Below are 23579 nucleotides of genomic sequence, written 5' to 3' on the forward strand. Positions count from 1 at the left end.
TCTCTCTCTCTCTCTGTTCCTGTCTCTCCTCCCTCACTTTCCCTCCTTGTCTGTCTGTCTGTCTCTCCCCTTCTCTGCCTCACACAGAGCAGTATCTTCACTCTGGAATTACAGCACATAGGCAGATATCTCCAACATCTGCCCAGCTCAGAAACCAACAAGGATTTCCCATGTCACTCTGCAAATTTAAACAAGTCAGATAATTCAAATTTCCTTGCTCTGTAGTGGAATTCTGTTCTACTTCTGCAGCTGACTGGCCTATCTATGCTCTTCCTCAGGAGAACACTGGATTCATGGACTGAGAGAAAGTCCTCCCAGGTTCTAAGGGAAGCAGGTCTCAGAAGAACATCGGCTGGGGTGAAGGATGTTCTATTAGCCAGGTCTTTATTTCCTTGCATCTGTGGCAAATAAGTCTATCGGTTTCCATCCCCCGTTCTTCAGGTCTAGAAAACCCCATGTTCATCCATTTGATGCTTTTTTTTTTTTTAATCATTCCAAGAGATTCCCTTGGATTCATATTTCTAGAGGCAGAATCCTGACCAAGCAACCAAATCCCTCAGAGATCTCAACAACACAAGGCTGATGCAGGAATTCACCCAGGCCATTCCTAGGACCTGGGATTTTGTAATTGTTTAGCAAGTGCACAAGTGTCAGTAAAATCTTTGCTCTTGACTACCGCTACTTTTGCTAATGAAAGCCCCTGTGTACCATTCTACATCCAATCTAAGTTTGCCACAGTTCTACCACTTCTGGGATTCATTGGTCTAATTCATAAGGTGTCACTTGTTGATGAAGCTGTGGATGGGGGAGCTCTTGGAAATAGCTTCCTCTTCCATTAAGCTTCCGGATTAGAGCAAACACGGACCCCCCGCCCCACCTCCCTGAACCTCATTCCTCAGTAGATGGCATTCAGAGCCTGGGTTCTGGAAACAACATCCAACCATGACAGCGTCTATTCATCAACTTAAAAAACATAAGTTAAAAAATATAACATCCACACACCTACCATGTACTCAGTTCCCGATAAGTGTTCAAGTGTAGAATTCTGAATTTCTCTCTCGGGGTGACCCTTGCAGAAAGCTGTGAACCTCTGCAAACCTCACTTTTCTCATTGGTGAAGTGGGACTAGCAATAGCTAGGGTTTTTATAAGGAAGAATGGAATCACATGCACGAAGCACACAGATTTTAGAATCCAGTCCCTAAATGTTTGATACACAGAAATGTCATTACTGTTATTAGCATCTCCTGTCTGGGCAGGGAGCTTGTATTTCCACATATTTCAGCCTGTGTGTGTGACCCTCTCAAAGGCGTGGGGACTGCTTTACTAAAGAAGCTGCTCCATTTCTTTCTGCCACATGCAGTCATTTAAATTCTTTGTGCGGAACATTGTGAGCTTCTCCCCAAATCAGTTAAACCAAATGCTTCTATCTTAATGGCAAGATATGGATACTGAAATATGCTTTCTGATTGGATAGTGTTTAAAAATCATAAATGAATTATTTTCTCAGAGCTTACTTCCCTCATCTCCCTGCCCCATTCAGCAGAGAGGATGGTCTGAGTTGTTCATGTTAGGAGAGACAGAGAAGCAGGTCTCAAGGGTGATACTGGCTTGTGTCTTGTTTTAAGAGAACAGAACAAACAACCCACACCTTAGAGAAAATCTTTGAGAGACCCCATGACGAGCTAGAGCAAGGCTTTCCTGCTCACCTAATGAAGCATAGAGTGAACAGTCAGACATCCTTTTTACAGTTGTCTCTTGCAGGTGGCCGGATCCCAGAAGAGGAATGGCAGCTCAGGGGTGTGTAGGTGTAAGAGGCTGAGGAGATGGAGGGACCTCCCTGAGGTCCTTGTTCTCCAAGGATGTTTCAGGGCAGTAGAAGGATTCTTATATGAGAAGATATGACCATGTCACCTGTACAGGCAGATGGGGACATGGAAAGTGTCACTTCTAACCCAGTATGCATGGCCAAAGTAGAGTTTTCCTGAAATGGGCAGCTATGCCGTTGTCATAGCAGAGAGATGGGGGCTGAAGTTTCAACGACCAGATAAGGTCTCGGGCATCGCCCCCTGGCCTGGAGGCCAATGGGTGCTGGTTGCTAGCTGCATCCCACAAGTGTGGAGGGAAGACTGTGGAGGGAATATGAATTATGGGTGCTGACATCAGGAAGAATAAGAAGACAGAACCTGAGAGAAACCTTGTCCCTAGAGAGTCTGTCCTCAACTGCTATGTGTGTGTGTTGGGGGCTGATTATAGTCTGGGTCAGGGGGCACCTGGGTGGGGAACCGTACTCTACTAGAGGACAGACAGTGAGTAATATGCTGCTTTGCCATCCCTCGGGTTGGCTGCGTGTTCACCACAGAATGGACATTGTACCTCAGATCTCCGGCAGCCTCTCGGTCCATGTCATGGTGCCACAGAGGCACTGTGGAGTTGATTCACTTACATCTCCACTTGTCTTTCTCTATCATCTCTTATATAGCCAACCTGGGGTTTTTGTCCCAGAAGAAAGGAGAACATAGGCTCATTATAGTGGCTGAAAGTGGAGGCAGGAAAAATAAAGGGACCCATGAAAGGGAGAAGTGAGAAGAAGTGATGTATTGTGGTTGGGGTGTCGGAGTGGACTTGCCCGAGGAAAGCAGTCAGGCTGGTGTCTGAAGGGGGGTGTCACTTGGCCAGTGTAAAGATAGGAGCAATGAATTCCAAGTCACAGAAATAGCATATATGCACACAGCTAATATGGCAGGGAGCACTGACGGCTGGACATGAACCCAGAAGAGTGGTCAGTAAGTCAAGAAGAAAGAGAGGAATGGAAGGCAAAGTAGGATCATGAAGGAGCTCCTGTTGTGATGAGCACTGGGTTTTCTACACAACAATGAGTCACTTAACACTAGATAAAAAACTAACCATGTACTCTATGTTGGCTAACCAACGTAACAATAACTTTAAAAACTATTCTCTTATGTTCATCTCCAATTGTCTGCCACTTCTCACCCTTACTCCTGGACATCCTGAGATGAGGAATTATGTCAAAATGCATACTTTGCAAGTAGCAAAGGATGTGTAATACAACAAAACCTCAGTGTCTGCATTTGATAAACTAATGAGTGGGAGTTGTTTTTTAGGGAATTTTTACAGAGTACAGAAGTACTGAGAAACTCTCTCAAGGTCATGGTGAGTTTGGTAGCATGTTGTGGAGGGGTACAAGTGGTGGGAAGAAGGTGGTGGTACCTTGGTTGTGGAACTGCTGCCTGGGGTCGGTGCAGGCATCTGCAGAGTCTGAGAGTAGCTACAAGTGGACTGTGTGCTCGTTGCAGAAGGTCCTGGAAGCGGACTCTGTCCCTGGGTTGGCGGGGTCCTCATAGGTCCATCATTTTGTGTAGTTTCCATTTTCTTTTTCTGAAAGTAGATTTTCCCCCCGGTTAATGGTTTTCAGTATCAGATAACCCAGAACACATCTCTCTCTCTCTCTGTTCCTGTCTCTCCTCCCTCACTTTCCCTCCTTGTCTGTCTGTCTGTCTCTCCCCTTCTCTGCCTCACACAGAGCAGTATCTTCACTCTGGAATTACAGCACATAGGCAGATATCTCCAACATCTGCCCAGCTCAGAAACCAACAAGGATTTCCCATGTCACTCTGCAAATTTAAACAAGTCAGATAATTCAAATTTCCTTGCTCTGTAGTGGAATTCTGTTCTACTTCTGCAGCTGACTGGCCTATCTATGCTCTTCCTCAGGAGAACACTGGATTCATGGACTGAGAAAAAGTCCTCCCAGGTTCTAAGGGAAGCAGGTCTCAGAAGAACATCGGCTGGGGTGAAGGATGTTCTATTAACCAGGTCTTTATTTCCTTGTACCTGTTGCAGATCAGCATATTGGTTTCCATCCCCTGTTCTTTGGGTCTAGAACATCCCAACTTCATCCATTTAGATGCTTTGTTTATCATCCCAGAAAGATTCCCTTGGATTCATAATTCTAGAGGCAGGATCCTGACCAAGCAACCAAATCCCTCAGAGATCTCAACAACACACAGGCTCATGCAGGAATTCACCCAGGCCGTTCCCAGTACCTGGGATTTCATAATTGTTTAGTAAGTGCACAAGTGTCAGTAAAATCTTTGCCCTTGACTACCATTACTTTTACTAACGAAAGCCCTTTTGTACCATTCTACGTCCAATAGAAGTTTGCCACATCTCTGCCACTTTTAGGATTCATTTGTCTAATTCACAAGGCGTAACCAGTTGATGAAGCTGTGCATGGGGGAGCTCCTGGAAATAGCTTCCTCTTCCGTACAGCTTCCTGATTAGAGAAACCTCAGACCATTCACCATGCACAACCAGCCATTCCCCCCATGCTGTCAAGACCTCTTTCCTCATTAGAAGGCTTTCAGAGCCTGGGCTATAGAAACAATGTCCAGACATGCCCCTGTCTATTCATCAGTTTTAAAAAATAACTTCAAAAATATTGTAACACCCACCCACCTACCATGGGCTCAGTCATGACCACTAAGTGTTCAAGTGTTGAGTTCTGACATTCACTGCCTGGGTGGTCCTTCCAGAAAGCTGTGAACCTCTACAATCCTCATTTTTCCCATTGGTGAATCAGGACTAGCAATAGCATCCGAGTGACAAATGATAAGTGGTCCATCAAGGAAAGATGAGTTCACAGACAGGAAGCACAATTTCTAGAATCCAGTCACTAAATTTTCTATACAAAGGTGTGTCAAGATTGTTGTTAGCACTTCATGCCTATGCAGGGAGCTTGTATTTCCATTGAGATCCGCAAATTTTTCATGCTTTGTGTGTGACCCTCTCTATGCATGAGAAATACTTTCCTAATACAAATAAAATCCCGAAGAGATATTACCTCATACCAGTGAGAATGGCTAAAATTAACAAGTCAGGAAACAAGAAATGTTGGTGAGGATGCAGAGAAAGGGAAGCCCTCGCGTGCTATTGAGAGGAATGCAAGCCGAGGCAGCCACTCTGGAAAACAGTCTGGAGGTTTCTCCAGAAGTTGAAAATAGAACTACTCCATGACTCAGCAGTTGTACTCCTAGGTATTTACCCCAAAGATACAAATGTAGTGATCTGAAGGGGCACGTGCACCCCAATGTTTATAGAAACAATATCCATAATAGCCAACCTGTAGAAAGAGCCAAGATACTTATCAATAGATGAATGGATAAAGAAGATGTGGCATAGAAATATACAATGGAATATTATTCAGCCATCACAAAAGATAAATTCTTAATATTTACATCAAAATGGATGGAATGGGTGGGTATTATGCTGAACAAAATAAGTCAATCAGAAAAAGGCAAGTATCTTATGGTTTCATTCATATGTGGGATACAGGAAACAGCACAGATGCTCATAGTGGAAGGCGGGGGGGGGGGAAGGGAAGGGAAAAAAAAAGATAGAGGGGGGGAAAAAAGAGGAGGGGGGGTAAAAAAAAGAGGGGAAGAGAGGGGGGGGTGCGGAAAGGGGGGGGGGGGGGGGGCTGGGGAGCACTGGGTGATGAGCCTGAAGGAAGGCATAAGATGTGATGAGTACTTGTTGTTGTACTTGTAGGTACAACTGGTAGGTACAGTTGTACTTGTGGGTACAACTGATGAGTTGTTGAAGTCTATATATGAAAGTAATGAGGTAGCAAATGTTGGCTAATCAAATTTAAATTAAAAAAGAAGCTTCTCTATTTCTGTCACATGTAGTAATTTAAATTCGTGGAGAAGAACTTTTGGAAGCGTCTCCTAAAATTATTTATACTGAAAGCTTCTAAATCTGAATAATAGATTTGGATGCTGAGTTATACTTTCTGATTGGAAAATGTTTAAAAATCATAACTGTTCGTTTTCCCAGAACTTACTTCCCTCATCTCCCTGTCCCATTCAGCAGAGAGGATGGTCTGAGCTGTTTGCTTCAGGAGAGACAGAGCAGCAGGTCTCAAGGGCAATATTGGTCTGTGTCTTGTTTTGAGGCAACAGAATAAAGAGAGCCCACACCTTAGAGAAAATCCTTGACCCCGTGATGAGCCACAGCAAGACTTTCCTGCTCATCTAGTGAAGCATAGAGTGAAGAGTCAGATACCTTTTTACAGGCATCCCATGCAGGAGGCTGGACCCCAGAGGAGGAATGGCAGCTCTAGGGTGTGTAGGTGTAAGAGCCTGAGGGGGTGGAAGAGGCCCCTGGGGTCCCTGTGCTCCAAGGCGGTTTCAGGGCAGCAGGAGGATTCTTATGTGTGAAGAAATGACCTTGTCACCTATATAGGCAGATGGGGACATATAAAGTGTCCTTTCCAAGCCAATATGTATGGCCAAAGTGGAGTTGTCCTAAGATGGGCATCTATGCCATTGTCATAGCAGAGAAAATGGGGAGCTGAGGTTCCAATGACTTGATAAGGTCACAGGCACAAGTGTCTAGCTCCATCCCGTAAGTTGTGGAGAGACTGTAGGGGGAGTAGGAGTCATAGGGGCTGACAACAGCAAGAATAAGAAGACAGAATTTGAAAAATCTTGTCCATAGGGAGTCTGCCCTCAACTACATGTGTGTGTAATGGGAGTGGGCTACCAGCTCGGTCAGGGACAGCTTGGGGGCAGGTCACAAACTATTCGAGAGGACAGTGATTACGATACTACTTTGTCCATCCCTCAGGTTGCGTGTGCACTTGTCACAGAATGGACATTGTACATCTGAGTGCTGGCAACCACAGGGGCCCTGTCATGGCGGCGCAGAGGCAGATGCGGAGGAGGGGATGCATGTTTGTAGCACTCACCTGCCTACCCTTGTCCTGCGTTTCTGAGGTTATTGTCCAGGAAGAAAAGAGAGCGTAAGACTCATATAATGATTGCAAATGCTGGGTGGGAAAGGTAAAAGGACCCACGAACGGGAGCAGTAGGAAGATGTGATGTATCGTCCTCGGGCGCTGGGGAAGTCTTGCCAGAGGAAAGCAGGCAGGCTGGTGTCTGAAAGGAGCTGTCCCTGGGCCAGTGCAAAGATAGGAGCAATGAATTCCAAATCACAGAAGTAGCACGCATTCGCATAGCTAACATGGGAAGGAGCACCGCATGTAGGACACGAGTCCAGAAGAATGGCCAGCAAATCAAGAAGAAATGGTTGAATGAAGAACAGAAGGGATAAGCATCCTCTCATGTTCATCTCCAATTGTCTGTCCACTTCCCACTCCTACTACTGGACCAAGCCAGTAGACCTCTTGAGGTCCGGAATTATGTCAAAGTGCATACCTTGCAAGTAGCAAAGGACGTGCAATACAACAAAATCTCAGTGGCTGCACTTGGTAAACTAAGGGGTGATTTTTGGTATTTTGGGAATTTATACATAGTAGAGAATGACTGAGAAGGTCTCTCAAGGTCATGGAGAGTCTTGTAGCATGTTGTGAAGGTGTATAAGCCTGGGAAGAGGGGGATGGTACCTTCGTTGCAGAACTGCTGCCTGGGGTCGGTGGGGGCATCTGAGGAGTCTGAGGGTAGCTACTAGTGGACTGTGTGCTGGTTGCAGATGGTCCTGGACGCGGACTCTGTTCCTGGGTTGGCTGGGTCCTCATAGATTCATCTTGTTGTGTTGTTTTGATTTTCTTTTTCTGAAAGTAAGTTTCACCCTTGGTTAATGGTTTCCAATATTAGATGAAACACATCATTACTACTGAGCAAATCAAGTTTTTATTACTAGTTTCTAATTATGTCAAAATTTCTGTGTTCCTGAAATCCAGGAGGTACTTGGATTCAATCCCGCTAAGAGATGATGGCAAAGCAGGCAGCCCACACATATAATTGATTCACACAAGAGCCTGGGAACCCTCCTCATCCCTGGGAAGAATGCTGTACCGGAATTTATAAAATTTATGTCTGAATTTTTGTCTCTTTGAGCAGGCTTGGCAAGCTACTCTCCTAGTGTGACTTCCAATTTTGTGCACATGTAAGGAGGGGTCACGACTTCACATCTCCTTCATGGGGACTTATCCGCACTTGTGATGTGCACACAGTTCCGAAACATCATGGGTGATCATAACTAGGGGTGTGCTGCCTCTGAACCTCGTTTTCACTCTGCTCCTGGAATCTCTTTTTCCCGATTCTTGTATTTGCAGGTTGAGGAATGAGTAAAGCACTTGGTGTACGTAAGAAGGTAATAAGTGATAGAACCTAGAAGAAGCTCCTTCCACGGGACCTTCTCCATCCTACCTTGGACATGACTGTGTCATGGACTGATCCCGAAGCTTCGTTCACAGTAGATGTGGATTCATCAGTTCTGGGGGAATCCTGCCTTCTTTTCTTCATGGGTTCTTTCCCTCTTGCTCCGCTTTGCCTCATAACTGAAGCAGTTAAAAAAACAACATGATGAGTCCCAGGAGCTGGCCGAGGGCAGCTGTAGCACTTCCATTCCTGCATCCTCTCAGCTCGTGTTTGTGGGTCTGGGATGCTGGTGTGCTCCCCTCCTGCATCAGCCCGCCGACCAGAGCACAGGCACAGACTCACAAGGCTAGTTCCCTTTCTCCCCCAGGTACATGAGCACACCCCTCCAATCCCCTGCACTCCCAGGTACCTCAGTCAAACCCTTTTCCCACCTTATCCTATGCGTTCTTTTTAAGAATCTGTAGTTTTAGGACACCTGGGTGGCTCAGTCCGTTAAGCGTCTGCCTTTGGCTCAGGTCATGGTCCCAGGGTCCTGGGATCCAGACCCTCAACAGGCTCCCTGCTCAGAGGGAAGCCTGCTTCTCGCTCTGCTCCTCCCCCTGCTTTGCTCCCTCTCCCATTGTCAAATAAATACATAAAATCTTGGGAAAAAAAAAAAAAAAGAATCTGCAGCTTTCATAATTCATGTGGTGGGTTAACTCCTGTGGAACGTCTGTTTGAATTACAGAAACCAGAGAAGGAAAATCTGATCTAATTGGTGATATGACGAGTTGGTGATACTGGACTTAATGTTTTAAAATATTTTTAGAGGAGGCAAAATCTTCACATCTCTGAGAATTAGCTTTTTCTTTTAAAAAAGTTATGTTCTTTAGCAAGAAACTTTTAGTCATATTTCATAACTTTTAGTAACTTTTAGTCATGTTTCTTGCTAAGGAACATAGTAATGATGGCATAAATAATGTAACAGAGCACCAAACGGACTGAACGAAGAATTTTTAAATCTTACGATTTTTCCTAATTTTTCTTTGTCCCTCTTCAACGTTTTGTAATATGTAGAAGCCTCTGCCTTTCCTCATCAACTCTTTCTGCTTTTTTCTTTACCCACACCCCCAAAATACACCCTGTAAAATATAGTGGACCTCTTTATAGTAAAGGGATTGTCTAAACTGTCTACTTGTTGGTGTCTGAAGGGCTACCTCGTCTCAGCTACCCACTTGGAAATTGGGAAAGGGATCACTCAGCTATGCCAATTCCAGGGCTCCCTCCGATGTGGGGGACCCGGACCCTGACAGTGAGGGCTCCTGCCCATTACCTTTTTTCTTCTCATTTTTAAGAATTTTAACAACGTCTCCAAGCCCTTCTATGTCTTTGAACAGTTTTACTAGCTTGTCCACACAGGCAGGCCCTGGGAACTTTCTTTCCATCAGGTCAGCAATCTGGACCTTATTATACTCTTCTTGCATGTTGGCGGTGAGTCCCAGATCGCGGGCCAGCAGGGACTTGACGATGCTGAACTGGTACTCGTTGATGGCCTCCAGTCCCTTCAGCAGAATAATCCTCTTGTAGTCACTCCCCATCGCTCCGGCTGTGGCTGAGCCTGAAAGAGACAAGTACCGTCCGGTGTTATACCTTCATCCGGATGGTTTAAAAGTTCGGTTGTGTCTGTGTGAGGGAGGCACCCCTGCCAAGGTGTTGTCCTTCAGTGTGTGTGACAAAGAGGAACTTAATTTCCAGGTGTGTCACTGTGGGAACTGGGTTGAGAACTGCTACATTCGGGACTTCTAAGAAATTCTTTCCTTTTAGTAATGATAGTTGAGTTGGGTGGGGTTGGGGGTGGGTGTGGTGGCAGGAGGTCTGGAAAGAGGCAGTTGATGCCCTGTGTGGAGCGAGGGCTGTCGGGGGTCGGAGTCACAGTCCTAATAGATCAGGACTATTTGGTAGTTGTTTTGCTGGAGTTCTACTTTCTTGCTAGAGCAGGCACCCAGCAGTTATTGGCTGAAGTTATTTCTACAGTTGCTTGATTTTACCTTTCTAGGCTGAATTCCTCTTACTAGTTCTTCTTGGAGAGCCGGCTCCCCCGTACAGAGCCCCGTTTTGATCTCAGTCAACATCCTCCAATAGTTCCCCATTTTGGTTTAAAAAAATTTCTTGCTTTTTAGCCTAACTTGGAAAGCCTTGAATAATCTGCATCATTTTTACATCTGTAACTTTTGTATTTTGCATGTCATATGTTGCAGAAATACACAATATACCTTGTCTTCCCAAGTTTCATGACTTTGCTAATTCCCTCCCTGCTTCCCAAAGAGCCAGCCTCACTTTTCTTCCTCCCACCACCTTCTTACAGCCTTCAAGGCTCCACTGAGGCTTTGTCTCCTGAAACCCACCAGAGTCCCCTTTTGGGCCTGGGTGTCGTCCTCTGGGTCTCCTTATCACCGTGTGTACTTCCCCCATGGGACTCAGTACATGGTAGGGATTCCAATTTTCTTTTCAAAGTCATAAATTCTTTTCATTTACGGACAGCGTGTTTGGGTGATTTTTGTATAATTAGCATGTTCAGATTCCCAGGGCTAAGAATTATTCCTCCTTGAGAGAATGTGAGCATTTCCAGATTCATCAGGCCCATAGAGTGAAGGATAAAACCCCAAGATATATTATGGGGGAATTGAAGATTATTAAAAGCAAAGTTAAAAACTCTGAAAGCTTCCAGAGATAAAGAGTGGGTCACCTGTAAAGCCTCAAGGATGAGATTGAAACTGATGTTCAAAGCAAAGCTGCCCACCACAGGAAAATAAGGTCAATTTTCATGTAGTTCTCATCCAAATTCCGTTATCCATTTCAAAATCGAGCAATTTTTAAAATGAAATTTTTGTGTTTTGTGTGTGTCTGTGTGTGTGTGTGTGTGACAACATAATTTATTTGCAAAATAAAACCAGATATGAGGTGACAGGAGACAATGTTTATTCTTCATTCATTCCACCTAACTGAACATTCCTAAGTTTTACTGTTAAAATATTAGTGTATTTGGGGCACCTAGGTGGCTCAGGGGGTTAAAGATTCTGCCTTTGGCTCAGGTCGTGATCTCAGGGTCCTGGGATCAAGCCCCACATCAGTCTCTCTACTCAGAGGGGAGCCTGCTTCCTCCTCTCTCTCCACCTGCCTCTCTGCCTGCTTGTGATCGCTCTCTTAAAAAAAAAAAAAAAATATATATATATATATATATACATATATATACACACACATACATATACATATACATATACATATGCATATACATATGTATTTATTGTGTCTAGTATTACAGTATTTAAAGTAGGTGTGTTAAATAGCCTTTCCTTTCTAAAATGCCCCTATTCTGAATTCCAAAACATATGTAGCCCCAGGGGTATCAGAAGATGTATTGTCTATGTATCTTGAGGGCAAAATAATTTTAAGAGGTGAATTTTAAGCTAGCCCAAATCATATTTAAATGTGAGGGTCTCAGAAACTATTCTCTGATATTCAAGGCCTTGGTAGTTTAGAAGATAAAGTCCTATACAGAGACATCTATTGGAGGAAATATTCGACACCAAAAATAACACAAAGAGCCAAGAAATACCACAAGCCCAGAGGTAAGTAAGAGCTGGAACCGAGCCTGATCTGGTGTACCTAGGCCTTCCACACGAATACAGCCCTGACCCAAGACAAGAGAGACAACACCTCCATAAATGGCCCACCCAGGGAAGTGACAAATTGCATTTGTGGAGGAAAATGCATTTATGCAATCTGCCAATAGAGTATTAACAAAAGATCATTTAAATGTGGGAAAATGAAAGAAAAATACTTGATCATGCAAAGAGTAACTAAAAGAAAACCCAGTTTATCTATACTAGTGTTGCTTGAAATAGACCTGAAGATGAAAAGCATCCCCAGAGTGCAAGACAACCATAAAGGCTGACCTCCTAGGGAAGCAAAACAGTTGTCATTATGCATTTACCTGCTAATAGTAAATATATGTTATTGATACTTTATATTCCTTTCTAATGCTACAAATATTACATAATATGTCTTATAACATGATTGACATATTATAATATAGAAATTGCATTTGTAGTATTAGGTAGCATGTTTCTCCTCACTCATCCACACACACTTTTATATACATGTGTACATCTATACATAATTACATAAGTAATGTACATTATGTTATTGTATATATAAATTTGAGGGAACTATAGGACAAAAACCTCACAATTTTATGGTAGGAGATTTCTTTTTTTAAGACTTTATTTATCTATTTGACAGAGATCACAAGTAGGCAGAGAGGCAGGCAGAGAGAGGGGGAAGGAAGCAGGCTCCCCAAGGAGTAGAGAGCCTGATGCAGGGGTCGATCCCAGGACCCTGAGATCATGACCTGAGCAGAAGGCAAAGGCTTTCACCCACGGAGCCACCCAGGAGCCCCTATGGTAGGAGATTTTAACATATCTCTTAATTATTAAATAAACAAGGTAAAAAATTCAGTAGAGGCTTAGGAACTAGGACTAACATTATTAATAAGCATAACTGACAGGTTTACATAACATACATAAGATTCCAAAATCAGCATTAAAAATCTCACACTCTGATCAAGCACATAGGAACTATTGTTATGCAGGTCGCACAGAAAGTCGCTCAACAGTTCTGAAACTCTGTTTGTGGCGAAATCTCCTCCTCTTTCTCCTATACTTTTCCATTAGGAAAAAAATCAGTAATTTTCAGGAAGGCAGACAGTAATACTAAAAGGAACTGGAAAACCAGCTCTGGTGGTATCATCTGGAGTATAATATGAAGATTAAACTGCCTTATTAGAGGTAAACATGTTTTTGCATAACTGTGTCTGGGGAAGTGAAACTTTTTCTGCTCTGTGCATGTATATGGGTGTGTGAGTGTCTTCTAAAATCAGGATAAGACCACAATGCAGCTTTTTTTTTTTTTTTTTTTTTAAGATTTATTTATTTATTTAACAGAGATCACAAGTAGGCAGAGAGGCAGGCAGAGAGAGAGGAGGAAGCAGGCTCCCTGCCGAGCAGAGAGCCCGATGCGGGGCTCAATCCAAGGACCCCAGGATCATGACCCGAGCTGAAGGCAGAGGCTTAACCCACTGAGCCACTCACGTGCCCCCACAATGCAGCTTAAATCCAGATGTATTTTTTTACTTATTATTATGTTCTGATAGTTTCCTTGTGCTCCTAACTTGACTTCTGACCAGAACTGTACAAGATTACCAAGAGTTTCCTGAACACCACCGAGGGAAGAAAACCAGACCCTTTTTCTAAGGTAACTGGTGCCAGTAGTCACCTGCGGAATAGATTTTAAAGTTTTCCACAGTCAAAATGCACCTCCTTTCGTTCAGGTGTCAGCTGTGGTGATAAACATGCCTGCTCCTTGTCTAGGTAGTAAAGGATTAGAATCAAGCTACTCATGTTTTCATGTCCCCAACTATAGTTGATACCAGCCCCCTACCCCAATTCTTCATACACTAACCCCTGCCTACTCCCCGGTTGTCTTGGGTTCAGCCAGCAGGTGCCCACAGCTGTCTGCAGAAAGCCACAAGCCTCACCTTGCTGAAAATCTCCAGGAGTCTGGATCCTGATGTCTTCTTCAGAAATTCAGGAATCTCTGCTTATGTTGTTTGAGGAGGAAGATAAGTCGACAAAGCCTTCAGAGGATGAACTGCAGGGTGTGATGACCTCCTGGAGGGCGGAGGGAAAAGAAGTATTTGGAAAGCTAGCAAGCGCAGATGGCTCTAGTAGAGTCCCAGAAAACTCGGCGGGCGGGGGTTTCCTCACTGGGCACAGCCCCCTGGATGGAGAAGTTGCAACACAATGTCGAGACTCCTCCCTCCGAGGAGGCTCTTAGCTTTCGATTTCCTTAGTCAGAGAAGATCAACAGTTTCCTTCCTGTATGTGCCTAATCAAAATGAAAGATTATAGCAAAGGTATAATTGAGTGTTTTGTTACAAATGTCAGTAGATGGCCGAGTGCCAACATTACAACTCCAGCACACTGGTGGGTGGGTCCTCAGAGACCTGTATTCCCGTGGATGATGCTCAAATGTAAGAAAAGTTAGGATGAGTCACCGGACTGCTTATCCCTCTCTTCCTGTTCTCAGAGTGGCAGGAGGAGATGCTGGAAGAGGCATGTCTCTCTGCTCACCCTTGACTGTACCTCCTGGAAGAGGGTAGGTCGGCTATGGAATCACTCTCGGTTTAACTAGTGCCTGAAGCATTCACCCAGCTAGTAACTGACATACCCGCAGCTTGGCAGAAGTAGAAGGTCATTACCAATGTGTGAGTTCTTAGTCAGAGAGGCGGCCCTCTCAGCTGAGACTAGGCTACTTCACTTCACTGGTCAAATTAATGATCACTCACACTTCCTGCACTCTTCGTGGAAAAGACACAGGTGGGTAGTCAGCTCCTATCTCGACAGCATAAGCCCTTGCAGTTTCTGGAAAACACTGAACCTCTGGACTGTGGGACTTGGTAAACCTCTCGCTGTGCAGTGCTGTTTCCGTGAAGGACAGTGGATGGACTCCCGAGCACCGTGAACCCTCACGTGTTGAATAACTGGTGCCAGTTGGCTGACCTGATGGTTGTAACCCACCGGCTGGTCTGCAGGCAGGATGGAGCCATGGCTGGAAAAGGGTCCCAAAGGACTGCTGGTTCTGGGGGGTGATCCGAGGTCATCTCAAGGGAAGAAAGTGATTGTTTTAATTCAATCGACAGTCGTGGAGGGCATAGCTGAAGTCTAGAGGTGGGAGCGTCGGAAAACTCCACCAAAGTGTGAGTAAGTCGTGGGGAGGCAAGGGGACCTGGCGAGATGTCCACAAACACACGTGGTGTCCCTCCTTCTTTGCTGCAGGTGGAAGCTTTTATGGATCCGTGGAGCTGCTCTTAAGGTAATGCGTGAAGAGGGACATTAGGGAGGTCAGAGAGGTCCCCATCCCAGAGATCAGAGATCATACGGGAATGACCATATCAGGCTATTTTCCTGCTCTTTTTCTTGTCATCAGGTGGAATAATGTCCTTGGTTGGGCTCCGGTGTGCAAACACGGATCATGTCTTCAATAAGGACAGTTCAGAGCAATGCCCCATAATTCATACAGTGCAATTGGAATTTTAATAGATGAAGCAAAGGAATGCTAAAATGTGCATTTTTCCTAATAGGCAGTAGTCAAACAATTGATGATTTGTGGCGTCGTGCAGAAAGCTCCCTAGTAGAACATACATAGAAGAACTCTTGATACAGAGAACAGATACACTCACATGACTCTTCATTACCTGAAGGATTAATTCACATAGTCCAAATCTTCAGGAGAGGTCCCCACTGGATTGGAGTCCTGTGTGCCAAAGCTAACACACTCTCTGTTTTTGTGAGTAAAGCTTTATTGCAATACGGACATGCTCATTTACTTATGCATTTTCTATGCCTGTCTTCATGGTGCCACTGTGGAGCAGACCAGCCACAGAACCTAGGGTTCACTCGATGGCTCTTTATAGAAAAACAAAAATGTTAGTCAACCTGCACCCTAAGCTATCAATCTAGGAGACAGCAGAGCGAATCTAAGGAGAAAAGCAGAAGTAAGCAAAAGAACAATTACATCAGAAAACCACAATTAGGCCTTCTCAAATCCACACTGGGCTCATGGAGGAAAGCTTAGTGACAAAGTTTGCATCTCAGAGAAAAAAACAGAAAGGGAGCGTATAGGCTGAACTGTGTTCCCCCAAATTCATGTGTTGAAGTCTCCCCCCCCACCCCGCCCTGTGACTGTATTTGGTCAGAGATCGGGCTTTTAAGGAGGCAGGTAAGTTAAGGTGATGTCCTAAGGGAGGGGCATTAATCCAATGGGACTGGTGCTTTTCTGAAAAGAGGAGGTTTTAACCTACCCAGAGAGCAGGGAACACCGTGTGAGGACACAGTGAGAAGGTGATGGCCTGTGAACTGGAACTCAGGAGGAAGCAAACCTTTGACAATTTGATATTGGATTTCCAGCCTCAAGAACACTGAGGAAATAGATTTCTGCTGTGTAAGCAGCCCCCCACCCCCAACCCTCAGTCTGTATATTTTGTTAGGGCAGCTGTAGCCAAGGAGCCCAGGAGGAGCGGCGGTATCCTGATCTTCAAGAGCTGGAAGGAAGCCTGCCAGAGTGGAAGCGTTGGCCGGCTTGATTTATGAATTTACAGGACCACTGGTCACCCACATAGCTTGCTGTCCTGGGGCAGTCAGTGTCTCCTTCCACGGAAACGCAAAGCATGATAGAGGTTTACATGCGGCATCAGTGCTGCATCCCTGAGTTCACGCACAGGGTCCCAGGGCTCCCTATCGCTTATTACATATTGCTAGATTCAATTTTTAAGGATTTAAGAAAGTATGTTTACATTTACTTTCATGAGGGATATTGGCTTCTATGTCTCTTTTTGCTTGATCTTTATCTGATTTGGGTATGATGGTGATATTGGCATTTCTAAATGCATGTGTCTAAGATCAGTAATAAATACGTCCTCCTAAGTCGCTTGATAGAATCATCAATTGTTTATTCCCAGAGCTTTTACTGTGGAAAGATTTTTATTACAAATGAATTTCCTTGTGTAGATATAGGGACATTCCGATGTTCCGTTTCTTTATGAGGCAGTTTCAGTAAGTTGTGTTTTATAGGAATTTTGGCCATTGGATCTTAGTAACCAAACCTACTGTCCTCAAGTTGTTTAAGTATTATTATTATTATTATTATTATTATATTTTAAGTATCTGTAGGAGCTGCAGTGTCCCTGGAAAGTGGTCATTTCCATCATCTCCGTATTGGACACCATGTGCAGTCCCACTAGACAGACCATCTTTGAGGAAGGATATGCGGGAAAGCCTCACTACCTCACTCCCGGAGCAGAAAACAAGAGTCTGGCGTTTAACCAGCTGTGCCCTACAGGCGCCCCCAAATAATTTATTTTACAGAAAACCTCTCAGTTATTTACCCACTTTTTACAGTGAAGACCCAATTTCTTTCTGATGTAAAGTAGGTTACTGTGAAACACGTTTTTTCCCTCTGCAGCCAAATTTCCCCATCCCCTCTCCTGTACATCAAGCCTCCGCGGGAGGGACCCATTCACACTGCCCCATGCTTCCAGCATCTGCTCGTGATGTTTCCTCTACCCACCGACAGCTCCCATTCCTCCACTCTGCCAAGAACAATACTACTGTGCCCTGATGAGCCACAAGGACTGTGATAAGCGATGTGTATGTATTCTCCTACTGACCTTTCCAATCGACCTGTGAGCGAGAGACTTTCTCCACGTGAGAGAAGTCCATCCAAGCTCTTTACCCCACACAACACAACCAGGGAATGATGGAGCTAGAGCTGAGCCAGGCCTATCTGACTCCAGAGCCCTCGCTTTTAACCCCCAGCCATGTCCTTCCTGACACTGCTCATGTCTACAAATCTTCTATCACTTAGCACAAGTTTCATATCCTTTTAAAACCTAATATTAACCACTCTGAAAAGAGCATGTTGGCAAATATGCAGAGAAAGGGGAACCCTTGTACACTGTTGGTGGGAAAGCAAACTGGTGAGCCACTTCTCAAAACCTTCCTCAAAAAGTTAAAAAGAGAACTACCCTATGACCCAGCAATAGCACTACTATGTGTTTATCTAAAGATACAAACATAGTGGTTCGAAGGGGCACCTGCACCCCGAAGCTTATGGCAGCAATGGCCACAATCGCTAAAATATAGAGAGTCCAGATGTCCATTGGCAGATGAATGGATAAAGAAGATGTGATTTTATATATATATATATATATATCCCCCAGCCATCAAAAAGAATGAAATCTTGCCATTTGCAACAATGTGGATTAAACTAGAGTGTATTATGCTAAGTGAAGTAAGTCACTCAGAGAAAGACAAATACCATATGATTTCACTTATATACAGAATTTAAGAAACAGAATAGATGAACATAACGGAAGGGAAGGAAAAAGAAATAAGATGAAATCAAAGAGGAGGGAAACTCTAAGAGATTCTTTACTACAGGGGATCTTAATTGAGGGTTGCCGGAGGGGAGATGGTTGGGGGTGGAGTAAATGAGTGATGCGTTAAGCAGGACACTCATGATGAAACCGTGTGTTGTATGCAAGTGATGAATCACTAAATTCTACCCCTGAAACCAAAGCTACACTAGATGTTAACTAACTAGAATTTAAATAAAATCTTGAGGGGAAAAAAATAAAGTCCATATGAAGGTAAGCTTACATATCCTTACTTAATATATCCTAATAAAACTCTTCGTCTAATTTATTAGCACATTGTTGACACTCTCATACTTCTGGTGTCAGCTGAATTCCTGTGGTGTAAAACCACAGGAATGTAGTTTTCCCAAAGTCTACACCTTTTTTTTTTTTTTTTTTTTGTCTCTTTGGAAAACTAAGGTTGGTCTATAAGGCTCCCACCTGTATGGAACTATAAATTCCATATATAAACTTTGACCTCTGGCTTGTTGCTTTCAGTTAAAAGCAAAAGAGGGGATGCTTGTCTACTACATCACACTTGAGATTGTACCATTTTCTTTCCCTCACTCCATATATCTTTTCTATATCATTCTCTGTTTCATCGTGTTCTTATTCCTCTACAAAATATGACTATCTTGATATCTAATATGGCTACAGGAAAATTAGATGTTATGGACACATTCGGAAGAGGGGGCGTTGGGGCACAAGCACCAAGTAGGAATTCATTTGAATTATCAGGTGACATTCTTTCCTCTCCCACTTGAATTCTTCTTCTACTAAGCTCTTCTTCCCTGGCATTTGCAATCCGTGTCTCAGTTTTAACATTCTGTGTTCTTTCTTCTGCCCCCAAACAATGCTCTAACACGCAAACAAATTCTGGTGGCAGAAAGGGCATCTGTATGCCTGTGGGTGATTTCTCTACTTTGACTGGAATAAAAATGAGGCTCTGCGGAGCAGAAGAAAGGAGTGATCTGTCCTACGTGCCTGAAACGGACACCTTTAATCTCATCTTTAGAGCACGACGCAGGGAAAGTGCATGAACGTATCAGCTTCTGACTCACCTGAGCTCCTATCCTCTGACCCTCAATTTAATGGGACAAGGTGTATGTTCCCACCTCTCTGCCTTTATCTCTGCTACTCCCATTCTTTATTTGATCACTTCATCTCAGATAGACCATCTTCTGGGAAGGTTTCTCTGATGATCCTTCTGGAACGAAAGTTCCTTTACTCTGCTTTATTTGAAGGCTTCACTTTGCTCTCAAGATCTCCCCGATACGATTCCATTCTAAAATGGAGATGAGATTCTTTACTGTTGCTAATATTGAGCTTCCAACCCACCATAAATACCTAATTTTGCGAGATTCTTACCACAAATTACTAAAACCACAATTTATGCACATTTACTTAGCAATAAGGACAAATGAATTGGAATTTTGAAAAAAGCATAATAATTTACAACTGATGGCAGGGCTTGACCTCAGAGTTGGATTCCCTTTTAGTTTCAGGCGAGGGCTTAAGACTCTTTGGCCCAAGAGAAGAGGCTCTGTGGACCCGAGTCAATGTTTCTGTGTTCCTGAAGTCTTTACGATATCACCTCATGAGCATCAGAAGGGAAAGAAACAAAAGGTATTATTGACGTGCAAGATGGTAGAAAGTTTGTGGATGGAATACTCCCTAGCATGGTCTCTCTCCTGCCTCAGCAATGACAAATGTATCAAATTTAAGATTCTGAGTTCAGTTCTAAATTACAGCAAAAACCGTGAACACTTTTATATAGTACTGTGTCTGTGTGTCTGTGTGTGGGTGGGTGGGAGCATGCGTATCTGTGTGTGTGTCTGTGTGTATCAGTGTGTGTGACTGTGTGCCTGTGTATGGCCTGAATAATGTGGCTTCTCTCTGATGATTTCTATGAAGGCCAAATGAAACCATGTAAGTGATGGTATAAGCCCACGGTGCTGTGCACCTGTAGACGCCTGGCAGTGTCTACGGCACTTTCGAGAAGGAACCAGTTGTGTCTTGCACTGTATTTTCTACCTGAAGTTAGAAGCTGTAGCTCTTAGAGATGGTTTCAGGGTGGCAGTAATTACGCAGAACTGCACGAAGTTACCAACGCCATGTATAGGAAGTCAATTACATTTCTACACGACACTAACATTCCTCCTGGTCATTCTTACATCAGCTTTGGATGGGAACGTTTATCCAAGCTGCCCTGAACTATTCCGCTAGGAAACCAGGTTTTGTTCTGTTTCCTGTGGGTTTCACTTTTCCTTTGTGGAATGTTCTCCCTGCCTAGCCACTGCCTGTCCACACTCAGAGTGCTGCGCTCTGTTCTGCCCACGACCTCAACTCGTGGAAGGTGGAGGAGACCTGGGTGAACCGTGAGTGGAGTCGGAGTCCATAGTCAACAGAGGGGACAGACTGCTACGGGGAGGGAGCTGAAAAACAGGAGGGCGTGGAGCTCAGAGGAGGTGTGATCAGGGCTGAGAGAGCTCTGTAAGAGGAAAGCCAGAGGCTTGAATGATAAGGAGATCACACAGGGAAATGTGCCCCTGACTGATTGTCCGGGAGAGCGAGATCCTGGGTACACGAATGCTCCCTGGGTACCGCTGAGTGGGAGCTACAGTGGCTGCCGTGCTGGGGGTCACGTGGTGGTGATGCCCTCCTCTCTCTGGAGTCTGTGTCTCTCCCATGCTCTCAACACGGAAGGGAGACTTGACCTGCATACCTCCTGAGAACCCTGTTTCATGGACCTAACTTTCCTGGGGAGGCCGAGTTTCTCTTCTTCGGAGGGCAGAGATCTCTCTGTATTCTCCTGACAGGCCGCCGACCACTTTCTGCTCTGAGAGGGAGTGTCAGAGAGCACACTGTCCCCTGAGACAGCTCATTCTACTCTGAACAGCTCTAATAACTAAATCATTCCTCTTTCTAGAAAATTCAAAGTTTAAATTCAAACATTGTCTGTTATTTTTAGCCCAGAACGACTCATTTTTAAAGAATATTTTATTTATTTACTTGAGAGAGAGCATGAGGGGGGAGAGGGTCAGAGGGACAAGCAGACTCCCCACTAAGCAGGGAGCCCGATGCAGGATTCTGGGACTCCAAGATCATGACCTGAGCTGAAGGCAGTCGCTTAACCAACTGAGCCACCCAGACACCCAGGACTACTCATTTCTATCAGCAACAACATTGAATAACTTTTCACCCCTTCTGTGCGAGAGTGTCTCAAATAATTGACCATGACCATCTTGGCATTTTAAAAATCATGATGGGACTTTGGTGTTTCATGATGAAGTAGAACTTGGCCATCAGCCTAGGGCACCCAAGCCAGATTTTACAACTGCATGATGGTGGCCTTGGTGAGAAGCCAGCACGTCACCCATCCACCTATCCATGCATCCGTTCAGTAAATACACATTGAGCTCCTAAGAAACAACAGGAAATTTTCTACTGGTGTGAAACGGCAGCAACAATACCGTGCTCACGGGGACATGTAACAAAGAGAAAAACGAGGTGTGTAAAGAAAGAACACTGGTCCTGGAGTTCTCCCCTTCCCCACCTTAGGTGCTCAATAAATGCAAATAACATTATTGTCATTGTCATTTTAAGGCAGATAGATAGGAGTTTGTGTGTCTTCTCTGATGCACAGTGTTTTATGGTTTATGATGACCCCATTGACAAAAATCTCAGAAGCACCTTATAAAGAAAAGTCTCTGTATTCACATCAGTCATCCGTAGTAATGCAATCCCATCAACAGGAATGGCTTGATTATTACCCTTTAAAAATCAGTTAAGTAAAATATTCCCACATTTTAATCAGTTAAGTAAAATATTTCCACAACAATAGAATGTAGAGATCTCAAAGACAAAGTTTGGTTGCATAATATTTCAGAAGGGCAGCTGATTATTTTTCCCTCCAGTGTGATGCCTTGTAGACCACCATCCCTTGTTCCGTGTTTGTTCGTGCACTTCTGTGCTCCTGGTTTGAAGGGAAACATGGCAGAACAAATAAAAGGTACAGGTAGTCTGCTTTCAGTTCTGAATACAAAAGCATCAAGAACCTACATCATAGACAAAATCTTTGGCAGAACCCAGGAAGAATAAGAATACAGGTTCTTGGAACTAACAACAAAATAAAATACACATTTTTTAAACTGAGAAAGCCAGTATACCAGCAGTCTGTCTTTAGCTGGGATGTATGGGGTGGTGGAGGCTGGCAGCTTGAGTCAGAGAGCAGCGTGGGTGTGGGTTGGAAACTAGATTATAGGACAGTGACTTAGCGCCCCTCATGCCTGTCTCTCAAGTCCCCTGCCCGTTCCCTCCAGACACAGGCTTCTGTGCCCTGCATGGAGGTAACTGCAGAGTCGATAGCATCGCCCAGCGGAACATGGTCTGGGACAGGATTTAATGCACACAGGAGTGAACTCACTCTTCACATGGCTTTTGTTGCCTCTGAACAAAGTATCTATAATCTGAATTTATTTCTAATAGGGAAGAAAACCGTAGATTTATTTTAGTTGTGACAAATCCCCTACCAGAAAGGAGGCAGTAAGAAGATCTGAGCTGGGTCTTTGGGGTGGCTCAGTCGATTACGTGTCTGACTCTTGATTTGGACTCAGGTCATGATCTCCGCCTGAGTCAGCCTTCACACGCAGTGGAGTCAGCTTGGGGATTTTCTCTCCCTCTGCCCCTCCCCCTGCTTGCACACACCCTTTCTCTAAAATAAATAAGTAAATTAAAAAAAAAAAAAAAGGCTCTGAGTTATTCTGGGTGGGGCATCAGGAAGGACTTAACCCAAAATGGATTGGGTCAGCATTGGAAAAGACTGAGACAAAGAGCAGACAAGAGAAAGGGATTCCAAACAAAAGAAAAGTAGTAAGGGAGCACACGTCAAAAGTCATGGTGTGGGAGCATAAGTGGGAAGCGTGTGGGTGGGCAGAAGTGAGAGGTGGGAATGCGCACTGGAACACAAAGAATGAGCCGTCATCTGTGGCCACCTCTACGGGTCGCGTGTCTGGCCATCTCCCCACAGCTTCCCTCTGAACTTGGACCAACCAAAGGCAAGAATCGTCTTGAGATCAGGAGTCACTTAATAAACATATACCTTGTAAAGAGCAAAAGTTGTAGGATCTGGTGGTGTGTCCAACTGCATGTTTGATAAAGGAACAAGAGATGGGGTAAAGGAATTATATTCAGTTTAAGACTGATGAGAAGCTCTTTCAGGATGTGATCGCACCTGTAATTAATTTCAGGGAGGTATAAGGAGCAGGGACAGAGAGAGGGCGCTTTGTTGAAGCAGGTCATGTGTGGGGTTTGTGTAAGTATCTGAAAGTATGGGGGAAGGTGACCTAGCTGGGAATGCACGGATTGCCACCATCCCCAGAGGCTGGCTCTGCTCCTGGGACGGACTCCGTTGTTCTGTCA

The 23579-nt window shown here is 44.3% G+C and overlaps 1 protein-coding gene across 2 annotated transcripts in view; it reads right to left on the reverse strand.

Moving 5' to 3' along the window:
* Positions 1-13988, reverse strand: part of LOC132025809 (gamma-interferon-inducible protein 16-like) — a 20860-nt gene extending 6872 nt beyond the window's left edge. Inside the window, exons 1-5 of one of the 2 annotated variants that reach the window (XM_059413556.1) lie at positions 13722-13988; positions 9459-9743; positions 8195-8325; positions 7429-7596; positions 3231-3398 (exon numbers count right to left, since the gene is read on the reverse strand). In XM_059413556.1, the coding sequence (XP_059269539.1) occupies positions 3231-3398; positions 7429-7596; positions 8195-8325; positions 9459-9723 (732 nt within the window). In that variant the 5' untranslated portion in view covers positions 9724-9743; positions 13722-13988. Of the gene's footprint in view, positions 1-3230; positions 3399-7428; positions 7597-8194; positions 8326-9458; positions 9744-13721 lie in introns of those variants that run through there. The other variant, XM_059413557.1, reaches the window with a different exon arrangement.
* Positions 13989-23579: the final 9591 nt, after the last annotated feature.

This window comes from Mustela nigripes, chromosome 10 (assembly GCF_022355385.1).
Source record: "Mustela nigripes isolate SB6536 chromosome 10, MUSNIG.SB6536, whole genome shotgun sequence".
NCBI lineage: Eukaryota > Metazoa > Chordata > Mammalia > Carnivora > Mustelidae > Mustela > Mustela nigripes.